At 32.2% G+C, this 27,261-nt stretch overlaps 1 protein-coding gene across 2 annotated transcripts in view; it reads right to left on the bottom strand.

Moving 5' to 3' along the window:
- Positions 1 to 16,725: 16,725 nt before the first annotated feature.
- sdk (sidekick cell adhesion molecule) overlaps positions 16,726 to 27,261 on the bottom strand; it is a 30,574-nt gene continuing 20,038 nt past the window's right edge. The window contains exons 5-14 of one of the 2 annotated variants that reach the window (XM_040708789.2): positions 25,904 to 26,503; positions 25,243 to 25,524; positions 25,055 to 25,174; positions 21,014 to 24,967; positions 20,303 to 20,581; positions 20,164 to 20,184; positions 19,683 to 19,840; positions 19,441 to 19,603; positions 18,112 to 18,413; positions 16,726 to 18,032 (exon numbers count right to left, since the gene is read on the bottom strand). In XM_040708789.2, the coding sequence (XP_040564723.1) occupies positions 17,562 to 18,032; positions 18,112 to 18,413; positions 19,441 to 19,603; positions 19,683 to 19,840; positions 20,164 to 20,184; positions 20,303 to 20,581; positions 21,014 to 24,967; positions 25,055 to 25,174; positions 25,243 to 25,524; positions 25,904 to 26,503 (6,350 nt within the window). In that variant the 3' untranslated portion in view covers positions 16,726 to 17,561. The remainder of the gene's footprint in view (positions 18,033 to 18,111; positions 18,414 to 19,440; positions 19,604 to 19,682; positions 19,841 to 20,163; positions 20,185 to 20,302; positions 20,582 to 21,013; positions 24,968 to 25,054; positions 25,175 to 25,242; positions 25,525 to 25,903; positions 26,504 to 27,261) is intronic. The other variant, XM_040708790.2, reaches the window with a different exon arrangement.

The following is a 27,261-nucleotide window of genomic DNA, read 5'->3' as shown; positions in this document are numbered from 1 at the left end:
CAATCAAAAAATGACAAAAATGGCAAATCTTTTCTTAAATTATCATAATTTTTTTTATAATACAGTTGTGTCCAGATACATGCTTCGTCAATCATGAACAATCACAATTATTCGGCATGACATTTGTTTTTAACTTGTTTAATTTATAATTATCCCACAACCGAAAATATTGAGTTTTCAGATAAATATGTTTTTGGAAAAAAAATCTTCAAATTTGATTTATTTACTACATTCTATGCAAATTCTCTACAAAATCTTATATTTTCTTTACCTCAAGCAAAAAATATTTAACTAATTTGTTCAAATCCTCAAATTATTTGTTCATTTTATTTGTTTATTGATTTATTTAGGAATGAAGGGTGTTCAATTCCTTAAGATTTAAAATGCTGAAGAGATCTTAATTTTAAAGAATACACTGATTAAGCTGAAATTTTAGACAAAAAATTAAAATTGACCACCAAAACTGAAATACTATACTGACCTACAAGTCGAATCAAAAAAGTATAAGAACTCAGTCCCAGATATAATTGATCCACCCATTGCTTGTCTAAGAAATCCTTTAATATATTTCTGAACTTCTTTTGTTTAGATATTATTAATCTTCTGATCACATCAAAATATTTAAAGCAAAAGAAATTTGTCCTCTTACAATGTAATCTTATTATTTTGTGGAGCAATGAATTTTAAAAATATATTTGAATTAATTAAATGGCTGGCTCGCTGGGAAATATTGAAGCTATCTCTAAATTTTGTTGCTTTCAAATCAGGCTAAAGTTCCTTCATTTTAAGTATTAATTTATTGTATCAAAGATTTGTGGATGTTACTAATCTTAGGAAAGGTTGTAATAAATTGACGTCTAAAAATACATTTCAGTACTAAATAAGTTTATAATAAAATGTTTCCCTCATTTTTTTAGGTAAAATACACAAATCACGGAACATAATCACTGGCCTAGTGTAAACTTCCACATTACATTCTGTTAAAATTCATATGAATTGATTCCATGATTTATAATTCAAATCAGGACTAAAATATTGATGATATAATAGATAAACTATTTTGTACTTTGTAAACTATTCTGCGATACCATAGAATAGTTGTGATGAGAAAATCGTTTAAAGCTTAGCAATATTTTATTTGAGTTCAACCAAATTTAATAGAAATACAAGGTTATATCATTACGCTTTTCCTGCAAATGTTTGACATCCACCACGCTTTTTAATATTCACGTCAACGAGTATAACTATTACAAAGAGTAGCTATTATCGCCTTCCTTGACTGTTACTGCAAAGTATTGCTGTTATACTCTAAGTCGTCGTATATTTCTGTCTTACTCAGCATTCGGTGCGATACATCAAATTGAAAATTCTAGCAAGCCCGATTATGTGATGGTCTAAGTTTGTATTTCTATTAATCTTGAGTTTAACCAATCAACCCTCAGAACACTAAAAAAGGGAAGATTTAAAACAAAGCTGCATCATGCGACACAGAGCTTGAGAAGATCCAATGTCTTACTGAAATTTTGTTCTTCATAGATGACGTCACAGTATCACATATATAAAAGAAAAAAACAGATTCTATAGATACAAAAATCATTTTTAACAAATCAAGTTTGATTTATTAAATTAACCTACTAGGGTTTCTCATTTCCCAGAAAATTCAACTTGAGCAGCAGCTCTGGAAACAAATTTTACATTATAGGTTCCAGTGATGGGACGATTCCTAAAAAATCCTGATGCCGATTCCGATTCTTTAATATTTTGAATTATGGTAAAAAATACCATATTGCTATTAAGGGTGTCCACAGGATTATATTGGGGGGGAGGGGGCTTAGTTGGGAATAAAATTGAAATATTAAATTTTTGAAGTTTAAAATTGACTTAACTATTGGTATAATTCGGCAAAATATAAAATCGGTAAAAAATTATTTTTTAGAAATTTAAAGGATCCCTCAATTTTAGAAGACCACGCAATCACACGAGATATTTTAACAGTTCATAATTTAAATTCGGAAGAATTACTCAACGATGGTAGAATAAGATTTCCACTTGTTAACTCTTCAAAATATAATTCAATGCCATGCCCTTGCCACGTTAAGATGGTCCCCCTAAACTTTCATGCAGTTATGAATGGACTCTAGGAGTTGCATAGTAAGCGTTTGGGCCTCCCTATGGATTGGAAAAGAAAAATAATGTCTTCGATGCGGGGAATAACTGATGATAAAAAGTTTACCATGGAGTTACAAATCTCACAGATTCTATTAAATATACTAGGCCCAGCAAGGACTGTGGAGAACTATATAATAACACACTTCATGCGTTTGTGGACTGTCCTGCCATCTACATCCTTAAATGTTTTGTATCCATAAATCTAAAACGGCTGACGAATGGGGAAGAAAAATATGTCAAAGGTCTTGTTCTTTTAGGAATTTTAAAGAAGAAGGGTGGAACTTCTGAGGTAATAAAACTCTGAACTTTGCAATTCTTAAATTCTTAATAATCATAGATTATTAAAATCAGAAAAAATGGGATACCAGTTGTAAAACTAGATTATTTATGTTATGATTTTAAATCTAATTCCTCAAAAAATGTTATTTTATATGTGAGTCGGGAAAAATGCAGATGGCATTTTAAAAAAAAATTGAGCTTTATAAAAAGACTATTTTAAAAATAGAAAACCCTAGTAGGTTAATAAGATTCAAGAAAAGCGTCAATATTTTCATTTTTTTTTAAAGGCAAAAGAAGGCTAGATTGTTTCAAAAAGATGCCATTCGTTCAATATTAGTTATTACTAAAGATTTGATTAAAAAAGGGAAAAATATTTTTTTGAAGAAAAAGGAAAGGAAAAAATAACATTAAAAAAGTGTAATTTCATATTAAAGTCGGAAAATTGGAAAAAAAACATCAAACATTCTTCCCCCGAATAAAAAATCCTAGCGATGACCCTTAATGTACAGATATGCAGATCCGAATATTATAATTTAAAATTTGTGCATGCACAATTCTAAAATGCGAAAAAAGTTATATTAAATTTTATATTATATTTAAAAGATATAATATTCACATTTTTCAAACTACAGATCAATATACGGAAATGTATTCAAGTGGTTTGTGAGAAATATAATAGAACTTGGTTAAAGCGTTAACAATTAACGGAATGATCGATTATGGTAGACGTGTATGAAAGTCACGAAGTAATTATAATAGAGTATTTAGTTAATTGCTTTTGGAATGCACACATTTTCTTGGTCCCTTCAACTCAGCAGGGTTGGTTTCTATTAGGTATATATCTAAAATACAGAAAACTAGAAGATGAAAAATTGAGCATTCGATACACGTGGGTTAAAAAGTCCCGAGCTCTACACAAAGATGGCGCTTTTTTTAATTTCACCTCATTTACAGTTAGTGGCAACTTAGAAAAAGCAGCTGTAAAATTTTTATGACAATCTGTTCTTCAGTTTGTGAGTTATTGAGCTATGTGTGACGCTAATTTTGTTATTTCCAAAACAATGGATCATAAAAATTTTCCTGTTTAATTTAAAGAAATACAGTTCAAGCTAAGCAATGGCTAGAAAAGTGTTATGGGGATTCCGCCCCATAAAGCTAATAAATAAAAACAAAAATAATAAGAATAACAATAGTTTTAAAAAACCAATTTTCAATGAAAAAACAACGTATTTCTATGTTAAGCCTGTAATTTTCGGATCATATGTTATATTAAGAATTATTTGTGGAGTCCTGGCTCAATTTTCACTAGGGGATAATCGTATATATGTATAAATATTGCGGCCAATAGGTGTATGAGATGATACATTTTTGAGAGACAATTCCAATTTTGCCTATCTATTAAAAAATGAATGAAATATAAAATTGTAACAAAGACTTTTTCTATAGGAGATTCCATTACTATCTTTAATAATTCGAATTATAAAATATTACAAGATTTGACAACAAACACTGTATTTAGAATAAAAAAAGATTACAAAACAACAATGGCGTCCCTAAAATACATATTCACAAAATTTAACAAACTCATCCATTTTTTAAATTAATTATATATAGGAACTTTGATAATGTTTAAAAATAGATCAAAGTAAAAATTATTTTCTCCATGGACCACCACTGTTAGTTAGTGATGTAAATCGTTAGTATTTTTTTCGTTGACCCGTTCTTTTGGAACTGGTAATCTGAAAAGTAGAAAATTTTCTACTCCTCAGCTGTTGCCATTATTTTTTAACTCCAGAGTAGTGAACTTCCTTTTCAATTATATTCAAATCTGATTGAACATTTGTGTGCGCTCATAAAAGACAGAGAGTAACCCTGAGAGTTTGTTGCAGAATTAATATTGTAAGTCCTTGTTGGACTCAAAGTATAATTGAGGATCGACATCGGAGTCATTCTTGCCAATGTCATTTTCCCCCTTTTCCCTTGTCACAGCTGATTGTAGCTGATCGAATGAAACATCATCAGAGTTAAGTTACTCTCCTCCAAAACATTATTATAATTGTTAGGGTTAGAAAGTTGATTTTCGCTTTCTTTCTTTTTTATCATGGCAAAAATACTCAAGATTTTCATTACTAATTATAATTATATAAGTATAATACAACTAGGATTAAATATTAATTGACAAAATGTCAAATGAATAAAACATGGAAATGGTAACATACTCTAATTTTAAATTAACAATTTAAAATTAAAGCTATTTCGTAGTTTCATATACTATGTATAGATACAGACGTTAAAATATTTGTCAAACATAAATAAATTCACATTATGATAACATAAATAACTAAGATTAAAAGGTTTACCTTGATGCAATAGATTTAGACTTAAGGTTCATGACAAATAATTATTAGAATATTGAGACTCGTATCAGACCATCATCCAACTTTTTCCCTAACTATATATAATGAAAAGTATAGAACAAGGCCTTTGAAATGTTTCTTTTTACATTTCAATGAGAAATGTCTATTTATCAATGTCGATAGATTGTATTGTATACATATAAGCTTCTTTAGAGTCAATATTAATGCTAGTTGTTTTTTTTCTGCTTTAGAGTTGAAGACTTATTCTCTTATACGAATTCCTTCTGGAATCTATTAAGTTATTTGTGGAAAAGGCGTAGTGAAGATCATAATTATACAAAGTACTAAACCTGTTTCCCGATGAAAGGAAGTGATATAAACATACAAATCAATTTTATTAATTAAAAATATAATTATAAAAAACAACCAGACTATTTCATAAATCAACGTTGATCACGCAAAATAAGTCGAATTTGAGGTCTATTCATGAAAAAATATAAGGCCTTTCGTTGTCAAAAACCTACAATAATCTTGTATTTTATTTATTGCGTTTGGTTATTAAAATATTATTATCGAAGTCCAATCATAACTTCCCTTTGATAAATTGAATCAACTAATCAAATTCATGGATTATATATATATATTGGAATATATATTTATTTTTTATCTTAGACTATTCCCTTATATCTGTACAAGAATGGATAATACATTCATTAAAGACATAAATAAATTTGATTGTAATACAGAAAATACCTAGTACGAACTTCAATTAATCTTCATTGTGTGCAAACGATTTAGAAAAAAATAAATAAATTATCAATATCATTAATTTTTAGATGGGTTCTAAACACTATCCACATCTGACAGTATATACAAAAAATATCCCATATTTCAAAGGTTTGAAAAAGGTTTCATCAATGTTTCAGAAACAAAAGCAATATAATGGAACAATTTGTATATATTATTCAATATACAAACATATAAACTTCTGAATATTTCAAAATTGTTACCAAATTTTCGATCCTCTTTTATGGTCTTAAATCAACTCATAAATAATATTTGAAAAAGGACAACAAATGATAGGAATAGGTATAATTGTAAAAAAATATGACCATAGACGAGTCTTATAACTTTTTTTATTGCAACCAGAACAGGATTTTTTTTTAATTTTCCAAAGCTGTTATAATTATTCTTTAATTTCAGAGGAGGGAAGATCCAACTATAAAATGTATAATAAAATGACTAATGAAGTGTAACACAGAAGATTGGTTGGGGAGTTATAAGTAAAAGTCGTTGAAGGACCCGGAGTAGAACTGAGCATCTACATCCGAGTAATTTCTGCCTATATTCTTACTAGATACAGTGTGGGATTTGTGTATATTTCCTTCCTTTCACGGTTCCTTACAGCTGCCATCAAATAAAACTTGATGGCAGCTAAGCTGCTCTCCTGAACGAATGTTTTTGTTTTTTATAAATGCCAAATTTGAAGAATAATTTTTTCTAGAAGAAACTTTTTTATTAATGCTACTTTAATTGGACTGATTGAGTATAAGTAAACATAATAGTATTTAAATTGATCTCTCTGACCTAGGAATGGTCTTTGAAGTACATGTACTTAATGCATATTCTTTCCTCTAGGACCAGCCGTGATTTGAACCTACGCACATTGAGTTCGAGAGAATAATTTCTACCCAGCACGTAGTAAATTGAGATAAGTCCCTCCATCTATTTTAGATGGTTTTATAATTATAATTTTTGGAAAGAGACTCAAACTTTTTTTTCAAAATCATGTCATTTAATTTTATTTTAGACAAGACTTTTATTTTTTCTGTTACTTAGAACCCAACTGAACAGTTTTATATATATATTAGTGTGATTGTCTTAAATAAGGGAAGAAATAAAAAGATGCCTACCTATTTGAATTGTTAGAACAATTTGAGATAGGCAAATAAATTTTACTACAATGCGGGAATGCTTTTAGGTTTGTGATATCTGGATTCGAGTTATGTTTATTAAGACTTCTGCTGTATGATTATTCAACCCTTAAATGGAACTTTATAATCATGCGTGTTAAAAATATACTCCGATTTTTTAAACTCTAATTACTTTACATATATAAACTAGAAATTAAACCGACTTATTGTTAGATTCATTGAGCCATGGAATAATTATGCTATGAGTATGTTTTAATGAACTTCTTTCTTGAAATGAATAATTAGGTTTTCCATGGAAAAGAGGTTTGCCGACATCTTTTCAAATATTTAAATAAATAAAAGATCGAAGGGTATTAATTGAGTTACATAGGTTAGGCATGACTGATATTTTCAAGCAAAGTATCAAATTACCACAAGAAGTGAATTGAAACAATGAGGAATGGGAATTTTGAAGAAAAAAAAAAAAAACGTTCCTAAATTGTTAATTATTTTTTTCTTTCGTAATTCGATCACATACAATTTTTAGTTCATGCAAGATGGAAGTGAAATATTTTACAGAAATAAACAGAAAAGTACAAACCGGGGGGAGCTTATGAGGTATAGCTTTTGGAGAGACTTCAGCAAAAAAACAATGCCTAACATTCTATCAACCTTTTATCCAAGAAGAGAAAAATCAAAGGTTCAAAATTATATAGTAATAAGCCAATTCTTCACAATTGTGTGATAATAATTATTAATACATGTAATAGTAGATAATTGTTCATGGCAGAGCAAGAGCTAAATCAAATTCAACCAATCAACGATCATAACTAATAAGAAATAAAAAAATAAGCCATAAAATCGACACCTAACAAAAAGACACATAGGAATTGAAAGAAAATTAAATCATTAAATAAACCTTATCCTATGTATTTAGTCGTAACAAAATTTTAAAGGGATGTGTAGACCTATTTCCATATTAAATGAATATATTTTTTAAATGATTTACTTAAGTCCATTTGAGGCAAATTAATAAGAACTATCAATTGACTATTTTCATAACTACTCAATTACTCATGTACAATTATAATAAATATGTATTTTTGTAGGATAATATCAATAATGACATCATCATGGGTAGGAGTTGATGCACCAAATAACTTACTATGAAAGTTGATTATTTTTACATTAATAATTATTATTAACAAAATAATGTTGGTAATTTATATATATTGGATCTTTTTGTTTGAATCTTGAATTCCCACGTCATTGCAAAAAAAAAAAAAAAAGAAAGAGGCGCTAAGCTTTAAAGGGATTGGTCATATTAAACATACCTTAAATAACTAATCCAACATTTTATAGCCAAGGACAATAGTTAATGAAGAATATACATTGATAGCTAGTAGATACTAGATAACTACCAATAAATAATCTTATACTAATATAAAGATGATTATGATATTTTTTTTACTTATCGGCTTCGCAAAATCACTAGCCGACGTCCCGGGACTATGCGTTTCTTCACTCGGGCCACTAAAATTTCAGATTCCTTGCCAACAAGTTACCAAAAATAATATATTTTTAAAATATCCATTTGGCTGAGGATGAGAGGATACCATTTGAATGAAACGTGTGAAAACAGTATACCACACAGGTCTCTAGGACTTATCATACTGAATGACCTTACGCACATCTTAAGAAATCAGTGAATCCTTTTGTCCTGAGACAGCAAATTCGTTTTTGGATGATGAGTAAAGAGGGCAAAAGGCATAAAGTGCACAAACCAGGTGAGGAAAATTGAGAAGAGACTGTGAGACAAGGGAAGATGTGGAAAATTGATGAGATTGTTATCTCAACAATAAAAACTGACATTTAAGTTTTCTCACGCCCTAGCAGTTCACCTACACAACTTGTGGGCCAGGATGCATTATTGCATATTAGAAGGGTTCATTCCTGGCATGTTTCTTCATCCTTGAGTAGTATTATCGTCAGAATATAATATAAATTGCAACAAATTTGTACACGATAATATTGTCTTGTAATGAAATTACACACGATCATATTGCTTCACGATGATATTACCCACAACGTTTTTGTCTCACAATGATATTACCCACAACCTTTTTGTCTCACAATGATATTGCCACGCAGCAATATTACCCCAATGTTTTTTATCACCACCTTTTCATAACAGTCATTTTACAGTGAAATATAAAAATGAGTAATATGAACGATCTTGTTGCCGTACTTCTGAAAGGACACTGGTCCATATAGGGTTAAGCTCACAAAGTAGTACATAAATTCCCTTCAAGACCTTTAAAATCGACCTGATGGCAGCTGACAATTTAAAGCCAATCAGCAAAGAGAAGAAAAAAACATGATCTTCTTCTATTGATTGTCCATTCCTTCCCTTGAGTCCTTTAGTTTGTAGCTAAAGTTCAGTCAGAGATCACTTTATAGAGAGAAGTACTCCATGGCACATCAATCATCACGTCATAATAAACGAAAAATAAAATTGGAGTATATATATTTAGCTATATAAATACTAAGCATTATTTAGTCTGCAAGATTTATTGTTGTTGCCCACATGGACAATGATTTTTATTTTCTGTTGCTGTTATCATTATTATTTCATTTTTGAAAAAATATAGAGTAAAACTAAGTATTTGTTTGGAAGTAATCTTTTATATTAATACATTTTGTCGGTTCGTTGACGCCTAATTACTCCAGGCAATGCCGGGTACTACAGCTAGTATATCATAAACGCACAAAGCATCAGTCTGCTGAATAAATCATGAGTGCGCTACCGCTCACAATCAGTTACTAATTTTGTAAGCGCACTCTCACTCGTTCTCGTTTTTTTAAAGCAACGCAGGCTGTCCTGCTCTCGCTCAATTAAAAATGAGTGTCCATCTTTTTTTGCTCTTGCAGGAGAATTTGAATTTGACAACATTTTATGATTTTATTGAATTTCTTGAAATTGATATAGGTATATTATTTATTCAAAAAAATGAATAGAAATAAGGTACAAGAATAAATAAAATTTAAAGACCTAAAATATATTTAAAATTAAAAAATGATTAATCCAATGTATTAACTATTTAATATTTGATTCATTGGCAAAATGGTTTTTTTTTAATGTGTTTATCTTTTAAACTCTATCATCCATTTTTAAATCCTTCAGAAAATACTCTCTGATTGTTAATTGAGGACAGAAATGTATACATCAGAAGGTAACATTTGTACTTGATTAGATCTAACGGTAATTCTGCCAAATACTTAAATATCTTTGAAATTTGAATATTATCAAATTAATAGAATTCATATTACCACATGCAAACGAGATAATATAAAGTGCTAATGACAGGCTTGGACATTGAGCGGAAAAACGAACGGCTTTCCGTTCGTTTTTTGAACGAATGAACGGCAAACGGAAAAACATGAATGATGAGCGGGCGGAAAATATGAACAGCGTTCTTTTTGACGCTCATTATCTTATTACCCATAAAAGTAGCTTGTTGACTATTTTTTCTGAAGATTACTACTTCTTTTTTTCTTGATTATGGGTATAATTATAATTATTATTTTCGATGGTGGCTAAAATATTTAATTCATTGGAAAATATGTCATGTCAAGATACCCTTCAAAATCACAAATAGGTTGTAATGGATCAAATAAAAGGTATAATGGACGTTAAGGCCTATAAACTGTCTATGTAAAGTACATAAATTTTAACATCTTTTTTTTCAAATATATATCAACTGGAGAGCGTGGGAAAAAATCCTTATACTTTATTTTCATATTATACAATGCAATTGCAGGTATTTAAAAATATCAACTTTGGAAAAATACTGTACTCTGTAATTCCTGAAAATGTAATTCAATTCTCTTTATGTTTAAGAAAGTTGTGTTGTTTTATTGAAATATAATATTTTATTAAATCACAGATCTTGCTGTAGGAAATTAGACTATATGAATATCTCAACAAATTAAATGGTAACTTACCAAGATACTAGATAAATAATTTTTTTAAAGTCCATTATAACTTATATTTGATCCATTACACCCCATTTGTAATTTTGAAGGCTATCTTAAGATGACTTTTTTCCAGTAAATGGTGCAATTAAACAAAGCAATAGATTGAAAAAAAAATTAGCCGGGGTGAAATATTAAGAATTTATCGACATTAAGTATAAATAGCATGAATTTGATTTCTCCCATTTAAGTAATGAAAATCTAGTATTTCTATGGGGATACCCAAAACACTTCTATACTTCCGTGCACGCCTCCTGCAAGTTTTTTTTTCTCTCCGTAAACGGGCATATTGTATCATACCTACTTTATTTTTTCTATTTTGGGGGACGGTATTATATATAATTTAGTATTTACACTTACAATTAGATTTTTATTGTGAACTCCAATCCAAGGTAATTAATTTACTGAAGCTCCAAAACACTATGAAATCTAAATGTCATATTGTTTGGGAAGTTGCCCACCAATAATTATTTAATAACCTCAGAGAGATACATATTCTTTTAAGGTCTGGAGCATAAACAGCTTGATAAATAGGTCTAACAAGACGTTCAGGATTTATTATTGCAGTATTCAATTCAAATCATTTGTTTTAAACTATAACTTGCAGTTGCGAATCTTTGAGTACATAATTCTAGTCGATTTTATAGCTTTATCTTCGAATTAATTAGATTTAGTTACTCATTTCTGGGTCTCAGGCAAAATTAGTTTTAAAAAAAATGCGAATGGATGACGTTTGACCTACTCTTGCTTCTTGTACCATACAATTTAATTTGTATGGTATTGTGATCAGCTATGCAATCGAACAGAGAAAATACAAATTAATTTGACGTCCTATGCAAGATATTAGCCAATAATATGTATATTCAATATTATACTCATACACAAAAATTTAAAATGTCTTAAACATTTATTATATTCTGAGAAACAATAAAAACCTCTTATAGTATAATAAATAATTAAAAAATGTAACATCAATAGCCGATGCAAAATATAAAGTTGAACTATATACAATACGAAAACTGTAATGTGTTACTTGTCGAGTGTTAGAGTCTCAAATCATCTGCTAACAGAGTAGAATCAGGCAGAAAAAATCAGCAAAGGTAAAATTCTTATTAACCAAAGGAAGTGCAAGGGTGGTTACGTGTGTTTCTTTTTCGGACGAGAAAATCTTTACCATTGACGCCAACCATAACCATAGAAACGATAGATGGATCTGTTTGGACCCTGATGAGGTCCAACCAGTCATGAAAAAAAATAATCCGGTTTTGGTTATGGTCCTGACGGTCATCAGCACGGAAGGACAAGTTATGCCCCCCACTTCTTCCAAAAGAGCCAGAAGGTGACCAAGGATGTCTACAAGAACATTCTGAAGGACGTGGTCAACCCATGGATGAATGACATCATTGATGAGAAGTCGTATACATTCCAGAAAGACTCAGCACCTGATCATAATGCCAAGATTGTCCAAGATTTATTAGTACATATTGTTTTCATACTAAGAAATGTAACTCTTAACAGATCGAGGAGGTGGGGTTGCAGCTGAAAATACAGAGAAGTGTTTCGGGAATAATTTCTCCTGTCAAACGGTAGGCATCCCCCTCCCCATATCCCCACTAATGTCTCTAAAAAAACAGAACCCCCCTGTCCTGAGAGGTTAACACTATATACAGACTTAAATCGCTTTGGGTATATAAGAGATAACCTCACAGGAGGATTATACAGGGTTTTCAAAAAATCAGCCAGCCATTATAAGTTATAATTTATAACCAATCAAGGGCCTCTCCAAAAAAAATTCCGCCAGAAAAAAAAAAAAAATGAAACTCAACTGGGCCTGACAATTAAGTATTGAGCCCGATCCAAAAGTCAGGTTAGGTTCGGGCTAATTTTTTTTCTTCGTACCCATTATTGTAACACCTGAATGAACGGCACCTTTAGCATTTGTCTATATTATCTATGCCACGAGTCGGCCTTGCTAGTAAATTAGGTTACTCTGAAAAAATATATCTGTTCAGATGCTTTTTAAAGGAGAGAGGCTGTTGAAAATAAATCGGAGGTAACCTTGAATAAGAGTAATGCCTCTAAGCACTTTTTGAGGCTGCCCTAAAAACTGCCCGGAGACTATTTTGAAGCTGTTCAGAAAAACAATTTGAATAAATGGGACACTACTTTATAAAAATTGAGAGCATCATTTTTGTTAGGATATTGGAGGCCTTTACATTTCAAAAAAGAAAAAAAAATCGTCAGAAAATAAAAAAATGAAAATCTGACTAGGCTTGACAATTATGGACCGACCAAACTTTAGTTTTATGCGTGAAACTTGGTACAGCTATAATGCTGTAAAAATTGAGCCCGCCCGAAGGTCAAGTTAGGTTCGGAATCACTTTTTTTTCCTCATTTGCATATAATATCTATACTACAGGTCAACCTTTCCAGTAAATAGGGTCACCCAGAAAAAATATGTCGGTTCAGAAATTTTTTAAAGGGTGTCGAAAATAAATTGGAGGTTGCGTTGAATAAAAGTACTGCCTCTATTACAAAAACAAAAACAATTTTAAAAAATTGAACACCTTTTTTATAAAATGAGAGTATCATTTTAGGAACCTTGGGATTGACTGTTTTGCTTTTAGTAAGCTACGCCCTTAAGGTTCATTTTTATGTATTCCGAAACAAAAGGGCGTTATATATTAATAAGTATTTTTTTAAGCTGGACTTTTTATACTAGATAAAAATTAAATGAATATATAAAAATTCAAAAATGAACGATTGTAACGAAAAAATTAACTAATTAACGGAAAAAAATGAACGAATGAACGGCGAACAGAAAGTTTTTACAAAATGAACGATTAAACGAATGAAAGGAAATGAGTGAACGGGTACAAGCCTGGCTGATGGGTAGTAGTTTCCAAACAGTGTTTCTTGAGGCAAGTTCAAGTGTTCCGCACAATTTTTGACAACCATATATTATTTGCAATAGCTACCAATAATCAAAATAATTGGTTTAATTGAAATAAGTATGTAAATAACTTTTTATTTGTCTTTTGGTGTGCCTATTCGAGCGATTTTATAGCTCTTTTAAAATGGCAAGCGCGCTCCAGCTCAAGAACTGCTTTTATAGTTGAACAAATAACTTCGAGCAATACCGGATACTCCCACTAGTATTTTATAAAGCTTATCTTGCAATTTTTTTTGTACACGCGTGTGTATGTTTGAGAGGGTTTCAGTTCACGGGAAGCTCCAGGTAATTAAGCCACATTTATAAATGCTATGAAGCACCGCATCTTCATAGGGCTGTGTAAGGAAATGGACTCGTAATTATAAGTACTTATGTAACATTCTAACGTTCGGTGGTTATCCAGGGGAAAGGTACTGTACTGAAAACTGTTTTTTTGCCAGACGCGTGGAATTAGCAATGGTTTTGCGGTAGTACGGACAATATCACGCAGATTACTTCGAAAATTCTTAGTTCATTCTCACTTTGGCGTACATGGCATATATTTTCGATGCTCTCAATCATCTCAAACGACAGATGCAGCGCGGTAGAGTGAACATCATTGAAGCCGAAGAAAACTTGGTGGTATTTAAAAAAAAGACTTTTATGGAAATGAAGAACAGAGAATTATAACTTCGCAAACTTTCCCTATTAGATAACTGTGTTAGTAAGATCGAAGACGTGGCTAGAGTTAGAGACATTTCTGTACCTAGGGAGCTGAAGCAAGCAAATGCCATGCACTTAGAAGAGCTTGCAAAGTCTCTCGAGATACTTCCCTGCCAAAGGTTCATATCCAGCACGGGTGAGACATCCTTTTACGTTTAGTGTTGCGGAAGCAGACGTTAACGATTAATATCTCTATGAAATTTATTAACTTCAGCAGAGCCAGCGTCAACAGCAACTCTTCAGAACAAGAACACTGTCAACGTTTTGATCTAAACAAATCGTACCATTCCTACTTATTGCAACGAGAGACTTGGAGATACTCATACCATTTGTAACAACATATCCTTTTCCTTTCGAAGATTGTCGACATAAAAACAAAGAAAAGGAACAGATTTTGTTGTGAAAACGATTTTGAGAGTGGTACTTACCAAGGTGAAGCCACGCATTTCTGAGCTTGTGTCTGAAAAGCATTAGCAAAATGCATATGAATTTGTAGCAAATATTCATTTTGTTATGTATTTGTGTGAAATTCATTTGTTGGTTTTGTTCTTCTAACACAGTGTTTTTGTTTGCAACAGATGTATGGTTCATTTTGTACACTAATAAAATATATACTTATGTTCTGAAGAAATCCTAATTTATTTTTCCAATCATGAAGGGGTTCAGTGAATGCACTGATGAAGCTTGCAGTGTTCAGTACCTCCAATAAGGTTAAGAACCACTCATAAATACTATTACCATTAATCATAAAATTTCTAAAATCTTGTATTTTATTAACATTGATACAATCCAATCTAAAGAAAACAAAATGTTAATAAAATAAGATTAATTCTTTGAAATCGTTACGTTTACTGTATCTCGCAACTTTTCATTAAAAAAAAAGTTGGCCATTTATTCCCAACTATGGAAATATCATTCAATAATCCTCAGGAATTGTTTACAGCTTATTGAGAGCTAATTCGAACTTAACAATCCACTTTCAGACCAAAGCTTTGAGGAGAAAAAACAGACAATCGACAGCTGACAACAAAATACCATGTATACCTCTGCGTTAGTGAGGTAACGCTTCTATTTTTGACAGTCAAATAGCAAAAGACATTGTTTTTTTATACTTCATTGACATATTTGGGTCAATTATAAGATTTGTATTCAAATTTGTGTGGAAAATTTGAAATTTGAAAAGCAGTTTATCTTTGAATTGAGAATATTCAACGTACACATATAGGGTGGTTAAAAGATTTCCAATAAAGATAACACGTGGCCCGATCAGTGACAGTTTGGGAGAAGGATATCCAACCTTTTAATTTAGTTGGCTGTATTACCACTTGAAATATTTTAATGGACCATAGAACCTATTAAATTAAATATAATGAAAAATGTCTTCATATAACAAAACTATTAAATACATATTTATTTCAAATTTAGGGCTAATCTATTTTTTCAACCCGAAACTATAAAAATTTCTTTGTTTGGAAATAATATTTGTTCTACGGGTTTTGATGATATTGTGACAATTTTGATAAAAAATAATACTTTAAGTCAGAATAAGTAATGGGCTACACTTAAACATTTCAGACCGCTGGCCATGGGTTGGACATCCCTGGTTTAGGGGAGTGTTAATATTTTTATAGTTATAAAATTTAAGAATACCCTAAATAATAATATTAGTTTATTTAGAATATTGTTACATGATTATGGTCTTTTCTAATTTTTTATTTGACTTTTGTGTTAAGTCGAATGAAAATGAACTTACAACTAAACCACAAAAATCCGGACTTAACATGTATTTATAGGAAAATTATTCATGTGTTTTGAACAAGACGTAAAAAGAGACAGTTGATTACTCCAATGTATACCTAACAACTTGAATATTTAACAGATTTTTTTGTCATTAATTTTCTTCTTAAATTTAATTTTTATTCGTGTTTTCTATTTTTCAAATTAAGAATTTCCCTTTTTTAACCCTGACACTTCTTAACCTATATTTTCTTACCTTCAAAAAGAAATAAGAAAAAAGGCCCAAAATCAGTTTGTCAATTCTTCCTAATTACCGAATTATCTTTTAATAATTGTGAGAAATGTTTAAAAGCTTAACAAAAACCAATTCAAATTCAACCAATCAATGTTCCGAACATTACTTAAGAGAAAAGGATCAAAACATCGACAGCTGACAACAATACTGAGTCAACTTTTGTGTTAGCGAACTAACACTGTCCTGAATAAAAGTCGAACAAATTACCAAGCTCACGCACGTCCCTTTTGCTAGAGCACATAAAGACAGCTTACACACCGTTAAATAGAAATAATTAAATCCATCTTATTTCACGTAATATATTTATTGTTCATAACATGTAAATTAAATAGAAAATTACCTAATCACTTTATAATTGTTAATATAGTATATATTTTTATATCATAATATTATTTATTTTCATTAATTATACTAATAATAATTTTAAACCATTTGATTTAGGAAAAAAAAAAAAATATGTTTGAGTTGTGTGTAGAATTGAAAAAAAAAAGCATAACACTTTGACACAACATTGAATTTATATCAAAACACATAAAAGTACTGAGGATTATTTAGCTGCCAAAGAAAGGGATGCGGGCAAATCCAAATGCTTATTCTTACGTTAATATCTCTTACATAATTAGAATCAATTGCTTTTAAAAGGCAAATTTGAGGTAAAAGATATCCTTTAATTAGATTTATGAAGATATGATATTTTTAAATACTTTATCAATGATATATTCCTTTTAGCGGGAAAAAAAAAAAAAAAAAAACAGGAAGAAAAAAACCTTCTGGCAGTAGGAATCATGTTTAATGCCATGATTATTTTGATATCGAACATTAAGGAAAATGAAACATTTTTTTTTGTACTAAGGCTTTAGCGAGGGGGAATTTCGAAAATGAAACAAAAGAAAATCCAAAGAGTAAACATAATAAATCAAAAGTCACTTAAATTAACAGAGGAAAACAACACAGCCTAAATACATATATGTTAATATGTATGTAAAAGTTAGATAATTAAAGAGAAATGATCAAAATACATAGTACATATGTAATGATAATAACACAGCCACAATTTTTTTATAATTAACTATAAAAAAAAGAATATATATGAATGTATATTTTTGAGGAATCACAGTGTTTTATACGAATGATGAGAATCCAGGAAGAGGAGCCCGAGAACGAGCCATATTATTTAATACTATTTGAGTCCCATTTAGTGAAACGACTGCTGAAGATGCATCCTGATCACTCTCAGTAAAACTGGAGTATCCTCTCGCATGGTTTCCCTTAGAATTTGTATTAGTATTATTAGAGGGAGCAGTCATGGGCGCAGCAATTCCCGCTCCTCTGACATAATTTCCTGTAGCACCAAGAGTTGTCGAGTCTACCTCAGAGGGTGGAGAGCTCACTCCACCAGCATACGAGGGACACTGTTCTTGTTGAGGTTTAAAATGTCTACTCCGAAGAGTTTCCGAATTACTCCTTGGAGGAGCCACAACGATTGACTTTTGCTTCTTCCAAGATTGTCTATAAGTAGAATTCACATTCGCATAGTGATTTACAAAGGAATGAGGATCCGAGTTTGCACTTTCGTGCTCTGACTCTGTAATCTATAAAGACAAGGAGGAATAATAACAATTAAAACTCTACCTCATGTACAATACAAGAACAAAAATATTAAGTACTTACCTCTTGCGAATCAGAAGAAGACATCTCGGACGGTTTTTCAGTCAAGGAGTCTGAATCATCCTGATGTTCATCATAGCCTCTTGCTGAATCTTCATCAGAGTATCCTAATACGGCTGGTCGTGGACGCCCCCCAGTATTGTTGATGACAGCGAAATTAGTGGATTTACGAGATGCTGTGCTTTTCATCGTAGCTGTTCTTTTGGAATTAAGAGTCCCCCTACGTGACTGTCGCATCTCAAAGGTAGAGAAACCGGGTTCATCTAAGCTCGTTGCTTCTTCTAATCTATGCTGCTTATTATGATCTAATAATAAATAAGGGAGAAGAAAAAACATTGTATGAGTTGATTGAATTATACAACCCCCAATACTTGTACTACTACTAATACATAGTCATTTATCCATAAGACATTAAACAAGGAATGAAGAAAAGAAAAACAAATGTATATTTATGTATGTAATTAAACAGAAACTAAAAAACAATGAAAGAAGAACACAGACGAGAAAAATGAAACCCTCTTGTTCAACTTCCTATCATCTACTAATAAACAATAGAAATTGGGTATCTTAACTAATAGGAGATTACGTATTACTACATATATGTACATAAATATTATGAACTCCTTTTAGATTTTTTTTTTTTGTGTGTGTAGAAAGAAAATTCCATGCAATTTATAAAAGTTTTTGGGTGTGTGTGTGTGTATGTCGAGGTACATATTATAGATCGATGCTTGAGATTTAACATATATAAGCCGTCATAATTTATTCCAAGGCTTGTACACAGCACAACAATAAAATAATAATAATTAAATGTATGTACTTATGTGCATAAATACATTTTATTATGTAGGTATATGAAGAAAGAAAAAAATTGTTGTTTTTTTAATTTCTTGATGTTTTTTTAGGATGCAAAAGTGCAGCAGCAATTCTTTTAATCATCAAAAAATTATATATATGTATGGGCGTTGCTGCTACTTTGTTCTAAATACAGATTGTGTTTTTTTGTACATATTTATCAATTTATATATCTTACCAGAAGATTTTAATCTTATAACTCTGACAACTGCAGAAAAACAAAAGTACGTATATGAAAAAAAAAATTGTATATATACATATATATGGTATATATGTATCCCTAAAAAAAATTATTGGATGGGAATGAAGCTACATTAAATAGTGGCCTTGCGGATCTGGATTTATATCCACCTCTAAATTAAGAGATGGATGGGGCATAACTGGAAGTTTCATTCAAGGAAGGCTATAATATAGGAGATAGAGCCTATGCATGGTATGTTGAAATGTGTTTATGTACATTGACATAATATAACTCACCTTTATATTTATAGGTTTTTGATTTGACACAAAGTATTGCTACAATCATTATTATAATAACAATGGAAAAGGATGCAAGGGCAACCAGGAACCATGTCTCTCTGTAAAATGGTTTTCTTTGGAGGTAATCATACTCCAAATAGCGTTTAGAAGGAGTCATGATCTAAATGAGAAAAACGAACAAAGAAATCAATTAATAATAGTGAAGACTTAGGTATTTCTCTCAATCCTAATGTACATACCACTTCCATGGACTTGGCAGGATATGAGATCCCAAATTTGTTATAGGCAATGACTCTAAAGGAATAGCTTGTTGAAGGAACCAAGTTTTGATAGGATATTGTATATTCTTGAATAGCACCTCCTTCCGTCTTGATCTCTGTTTTCCATTTATCTTCATCTATGAGGGGAAAAACGAAACAGAAAGGAGAGGATTAATGATTAATTAGAATATCTTCTATTAGTTAGTTATATGTATAAATAAGAATCATATGATTATACAAAGAAATAGAGATGAGGATTAAGTTAGAGGAAAAAGTATGCATACATAGGTTGGTCATCATACCCATCATTCATGCATATCCATATCAAAAAACAAGAGAGAAATGAGCATGTATGTCGTATGACTTGTCACCACAATTTTAAGTGTTTAAATTTGAAAGAAAAGCACACAGCTAGAGGACAAAAAGAATATACATAAGTATATATAAAAGGAAAACTTACAGATCTGCCATTCCTCTTCCGCTAATAAGAGATAGAATGATGAAAAGGAGGCAAATAAGGGAGAGAAAAAAAAAATTAATTAAACCATCACCAAGAAATTGTTTTGAATACAGCTCAAAATGACATCAAAGGAGCTTACCTTTTCTTCTTGACTCAATATAATGTCCCAATATGGGACTTTTCCCTGAATTTCCATTTGTCCATGATAATTTAACAGCACTCTTGGTTTTTGTCAGCACTAAATCTCTGGGCCGACCAGGAGATCCTGGTTGGGGTCCAGTAGTGACCCATCCAGAAACTCCTGGTCCATAATCAATGGTTTGTGCTCGAACAGTAAAAGTGTAAGTTATCTCCTCTTCCAGGTTATGAACATATAGGAAACGCTCTGTTACTCTCTGCTTTACTTGTTTGGAATAATCTATAATGAATAAATACGTACATAATTACACTTAATGTCTAATTAATGCAAATCTGGACGTTACAAGGTTAAAAGTTACGTGTTATTCAAAGAGAGGAACACAAAAATAGAGAGTATCGTCATAATAAAATTGACTTTTAAATTGATAAACAAACTGTCATAAATACACCTATTTTAAATTTAGTTTTTTCAAAAAAAAAAAAAATACCTAAAAAAATACTTATATATTTAAATAGAATCCTGCGGACGCCCCTGAACAGGGTTGCCTAAGAAATTATATGGAAATATGTATTTAATAGTTTTGTTTTATAAAACCATTTTTTATGAAATTTAATTTAACAGGTTTTTGTGGAGACATCCCTGCTCTATAAATATGTACGAGTATAGAGTATTCCTTGATTTATAACAGGGGGATATGAATAGTTGACTTACTTTCATCCTGTTCTGCTGTTTCATATGAGACAAGGTAACCTAATATTTCTCCATTCGGTTTGTTGGGAATATCCCAAGTCACTTTGAGAGTATCCATAGTGATTTCAACAAATTCCAAATTCGTTGGAGGACCTGGGATACCTTGATGAGTTTTGACTGTAATTGCATCGGAACGAGGACCATCTCCAGCTGGATTAAAGGCTAATATACTTATAGTATAATTGGTATACATTTCTAAGAAAATTAGTGATTGAGCATTATGAGAGGCAGAGACAACCTCAGTTTCCTCGGAATTTCTTCCATTAGCTGGAATGGAATAATAAAATATTTTATAGCCTAGTAGATCCCCATTTTGTCGATCTGCCTCTGGTGGTTGCCATGTCAATCGAACTTCGGTTGGAGTCACAGAAATGGCTTGTACATTTCGAGGTGCCCCTGTTGGTACAGCTTCACCCACAAAAACTGTAGCTGGCCTTGATGGAGGTCCATTTCCTTGACTATTGAATGGTATAACGGATATCTCATAGTTCGTACCGATCTGTAAGTCTTCTAAAATAACTTTTTTATTTGTAATGCCTTTCAATGTGACTCTTGGATTTGCTCCCATGGGATTAAGAAAGTCTGTAACTTCCTTATATTCAATTATATATCCTCCAGAAGAGGAATCTCCATTAAAATCTTCTGAATTTAATTGATCCCAAGTAAGCCGGACATTAGTCCTAGAAATTGGAGTGACTTTGACATTTTCAACTGGAATAGAGGGAGCATCTGGAAGAGTTTTTGTGTTGTTCGATTCCTCAGACCATCCACTCGGACCAATATCATTCACGGCCTGCAGTCTAAATTTATAGTTGGTGAAGGGTTTTAATTTTTTAACAGTGTAGGTATTAAGCATTGGATCAACCCTCTCTGACACAGACTGCCACCCATTTCCATTTTGTGAGTACTGAACAACATAATATCTAAATGGAGCATACCCATCATTACCGGGATTCCAACTGAAAGTGATTTCTCTGGCTTGAACTTGACTTTGCGATATTTGTGGAGCGGAAGGAGGCTGAGGAGTTTCTCTATTATTATTGGTATAAACTAATTCCTTTGCTGTATAACCCCATCCTAAATTTGTCTTAGCAATAACTTCGAACACATAGTTGGACATGGGGTCCAAATTAATGGCCCTATACGTCCGATCAGTTGGAAGGAATTCCTTACTAAAATTTCTTGAAGGATTGCCTTCAGGATAATAAGACACTCTATATTTATTGATAACACCATTAGGCTCAGCTGGAATGTCCCAAATAATTCTAGCTGTTGTATAACTGACATCAGGAAAAGAAACATTGCTTGGTGGACCAGGGACATCTTCAAAAGTTCGGACTCTGAATGGAGGAGCTGATAGAGCACCATCTCCAATTCGAGTGTAGGCCAGAACTTGAATAGCATATTCTGTATACTTTTTCAATTCTGTGAGTGTAGTCTGATGAGTCTGATTAGATCCAATATTCTTATACTGAAATGGAACACCTTTTGCACCAAAGTATACTTTATATCCCTCAAGTATGCCATTAGAATGACGTTTAAGAACATCACCCCATCTCACAAGAATAGTTGTACTAGAAGTTGCTTCTGCACTTACGTCGTTAGGGCCAGCCCCGGGAACAGCTTCTCGAGTACGTGCAAGTATAACAGTACTTGGATCTGAAGTACCAAGATCATTATAAGCATGAAGAACCACTTCATAGAGTGTAAATTCCTCCAAACCATCGAGAACGAATGTATTTCTTGTGGGATCCTCAATTGATATAGAATTCAATTCAGAAGAGTCTTTATTTATTCGATAAGATATATTATAGCCTCGAGGTATTCCATACCATTCCCCTTGAGACAAGGGTATCCAACGAACTCTCAACTCAGTGGCAGACATAGAACGTATGGTCACATTTTGAGGAGCGTGCTTCGGGGGTGCTTGAATCGTTTGAAACTGCCTCGTTGGCTCTGAAGGTTCTGAGGCTCCCACAACATTATTTGCTATTAATCTTAATGAGTACTCCATATAGGGAATTAAGTTTTTCACTAAAATGGCATTCCCCTTAGGGTCATATTCATCAAAAATACTGGTCCACGATGCATTTCTTGCACTGAGCGCTTGAACTGTCCACTTTGTTATTGATGAATTGCCATCAAACCCAGGTGTAAATTGAAGGTAAACCGAAAAAGGCTGAATATTTGAAACAGCTAATCGAATAGGAGGTGAGGGAAGAATGGGCTCAACTCCACTTTGAATTGTTGCAATTGATGCTTTTCCTTTTCCCACTTCTGTTAAAGCATAAACTTCAAAAGTATAGTGCGTGGTGGGTTTCAAATTATTTAGATAAAAGCTACGTGCATCTTCAGTCAGATTTCTTTCAACCAGTGTATGGATCATACTTTTTACCATGTATCTTACAGTATAACCTAAAATAATTCCATTCGGGTCTAAAGGCTCATCCCAACGCACTCGTATACCTCGGTCAGTAATATCCTCAAACTTTAACCCAGAGACAGGCCCTGGATAATCTTGGTAAGTCCTCACTGTCTCAGGAGGAGATCTTTTTCCGTCGCCTGGACTTGTATAACACAATACAGTTACATTGTAAGCAGTCCAAGGTTTGAGATTATCAATAACAGCTGTTTGTTCACTGAGAGGGTTGAGTAAATCTGGAGCAACAGTAACTGTGGATTGCGGCTTAATATCCGTATCTCTTGGATCTCCAATCCATGCTTGAAGTTTGTAACCTTGATTAATACCATTAATCTTTTGAGGATCTGGAGGAAGCCACCAGACTCTCACAACTGAAGAATCTATAGCTTGGGCACGAACGCCCGAAGGCGCAGAATATGGAACCCCTTCCCTCGTTTTTAGTTTAATTGAAGAAGAGTATGCACCAGTGCCTTTATTATTGAATGCCGCTATTTGAATTTCATAGTCTTTCCACGTTATAAGTTCAGTGATTAAATAATTACGCTGTAAAGGTTTGGATACATTCCTATAGGACCAGGGGGAATCGTTATATCCAAACAATCTATAGCGTATTATATATCCAAGGATATCACCATTTTGAGCCTGTTCATTCGGAGGCTGCCATTGAATCATTATTTCTGTTTCAGATCTTGCACTTCCCACTAAACCTAAGGGAGGCCCAGAAGGAGGTTCTTGTGGTAAAACTACTCTATTTGACGGCAAGGACTGAGGTCCTTCGCCCACTGAATTCACAGCAGAAAGTCGAAAAATATACGCTGCCGAGGATTTCAGATTTGAAAGCAATATTGTTCGTGCAGTGGACGATATGTTAGCAAGAGCAGTTATCCAATTGAGATCATCCTTTGGAATGGGTCCAGACTGAGGAACAGAATGATACTGGATAATAAATTTAATGATGGGACTATTCCCATCAAAGCCTGGTGTCCAAGATACATTAACAGATTTTTGAGCATTAGCAACTCTTTCTGCATAAATTCTAGTAGGTGCATAAGGCAATTCAATGACGTCTAAAGCGGCCACACGGTGATCATTTCCTCCAGTACTTTTTACTTCACATGTATAGTCTCCGGCATCCGAAGCTCTTGCCTCAGCAATTTTGAGGGTTCCATCATCCAAAATATTAATGCGATGAGACATTGCTGCATTTATCATTCGCCCTTCATGATACCAATGGACTTCATAAGGAACGTCCTGATCAGAAGATACTTTACAATGCAGAGATGCAACATGTCCCAGTATGACTTTGCTATCTACAGGTGGACTAGTGATTTGAGTCCGAACCAGAACCCCAAGCCATGCTTCTCCTCTGGTATTTCCTGCAGTATTACTACGAATACAACTATATTTTCCTTGATCAGTGGATCGAACTTTAGAAATAAGCATACTACCATCTTCTAGGATTTGAATTCTCCCAGAATATGTTATTTGTCCATCTGTAAAAAAAAGAAAGAAAAGAAATTGAAGAATTTCACACCCATATCCATCCCAAGTGTAGAAAAGTAGAAAACAATGTTGCTTACCATTAAAATACCAAGTGACATTAGGTAAAGGTGCTCCTTCAGCCTTACAAGGAATGCTGACATCCTTTCCATCTAAAGCTGACGTATTTTTAGGTGGATCCACCAATACAGGAGATGAGGCTAAATAAAGAACGACATCATTACATTAATATTATGCATGCATATTTGCTTAAAAATGATTAAATTACTTTTGACTCTAAGCCACGTGTATCCATTCACATCTCCTGCATCATTAACTGCAGAACATTGAAACATGCCAGAATCCTCATTCCTCATGAAATTTATTTTAAGAGATCGATCTTCAGGATCTACGGAGTAACGAGTATTTGGGACTTCATCAATAGGAATGCCGTTCCTATACCATATCACAGATGGCTCAGGAATACCTTTGACATGACAAGGAATGGAGATATCATTTCCAAAATCTCCAAAAGTCTCAAGACTCATTCGACGATAGAAATAAGGCTTTTCTATAAATATAATAGGAAAGAGGAAAATCAGCATAATAATCATATATAAATTGACTCTTTCATTGGATTATATATTATGTATATATTTATATTATATTGTGTACATATATTAAATAAAGTCAAGTTATAATATATACATATAAACTATATTATATTGTTTTGTAATACTTTTTTTTATTTACTCAGAAAAAGAAACAGAGAAAGGAATCTTATTGTTAATTGAATCAGTCTTGGATACTAATAAAAATATAATATAAACACACACACAAAAAAAAAAAAAAAAAAAAAATTATAATATGATGTGGTCGACTTTTTAAAAAACCTCAAGATAAAAGTCAAATATTATAATAATCAAAAATGAGCATGCTGATTTACTCACCAGTGACTTTTACAGTAGCATCCTTGGTTAATGTGGGACCACCACCAGATCGCATCCGAACTTGGCATGAGTACACTCCACTATGATCTAAATTAACTCTTAGTAAGGAGAGCGTTCTATTCCAGAGATCATTAAAACTATAAGAGACCTGAGTTTCATCAATCGGAACTCCGTCTTTATGCCAAGTGAGCTCAATTTCACTTAAAGGGCGAGCATTGGCAATGCATTGAAGTTCTGAAACAGGAGTATCTTTATTGACTGTAAGATCTTTTGGAGGAATAACAATCTCAGGAGGAACATCAGCTCCATCTTCTCCATACACTTCTAAAAAGCCGTATGGAGAGTTTTCCTCCTGTCCCAGCTGAGTATTGGTTGCACGGGTTCGATATCTTCTAGAGTCACTACTATCCACCGAGAGAATGACCAAATCGTTTTCGGATGTCATTGCATATTTAACTCCGTATAATTGAGTACCGTCGTCTGTTTGCCAAATGACGGAGGGCTCTGGAACACTCGCAAGTACGGGAAATTTGAATATTGCTGCATGACCCGCTTTAACTTGGAGATCAGGATTAGGAGCTGGATCGAAGGGTGTCATGTCTACAAAAAGAAATGCATAAAGTAAGTACAATGTAAATATAAATGTGATAAAAATTTAACAATGTTTTCACAATAGGGAGAAAGAGTGGTCCACAATATATGTATGTAGATTGTACGCTACATATATTGTATGTATGTTGTATATGTAGGTATGTAAGCCATCCTTAATGAATAGAAATTTAAGAGATAATGCATTTTGGCAAGTCCTCTTTTTAGTAACGCAATTGTTCAAATTAAAACATTAAACAGGAACAAATCCCAATTAAAGACTATTACATACATATAAACATATCCCTGACGGATATAATCCAATTAAGAGAGCCTTTTTAAATAAAATAATCTTGGCAATAATCGTTGTCATATAAATAATAATAATGATAATAATTAATCAATGCCCTTCTAACGCAAAAAAAAGAAGAAAAAAAGTAGATCCTTATCAATGTCATTTTACTAAATACACAGTACTCACTGACTGTAACAGGATAATAGGTCTCACCTCTTCCTTTCTCTCAAATTTTTAACTTTGAAATTATGTAATGCCTAATTCTTACAGATAGATATGGGTTTTACATATACTTACATATTATATATTTTTCTCCTCTTAGAAAATGAACTTTCCTTTGATATTTATTCAGATAATTTATACAAACATACTGCACAATACATATACGCTCATACCTAATACATATAAATGTATTGTATGGATATATACATTTATAAACATTGAGTTTACATCTATAATATTAAACTGGAAACCA

The sequence above is a fragment of the Lepeophtheirus salmonis genome, chromosome 3, assembly GCF_016086655.4.
Source record: "Lepeophtheirus salmonis chromosome 3, UVic_Lsal_1.4, whole genome shotgun sequence".
In the NCBI taxonomy this organism is placed as follows: Eukaryota; Metazoa; Arthropoda; class Copepoda; order Siphonostomatoida; family Caligidae; genus Lepeophtheirus; species Lepeophtheirus salmonis.
The sequence above is the reverse complement of the archived record's forward strand: the minus strand, read 5'-3'. Positions and strand labels throughout refer to the sequence as shown.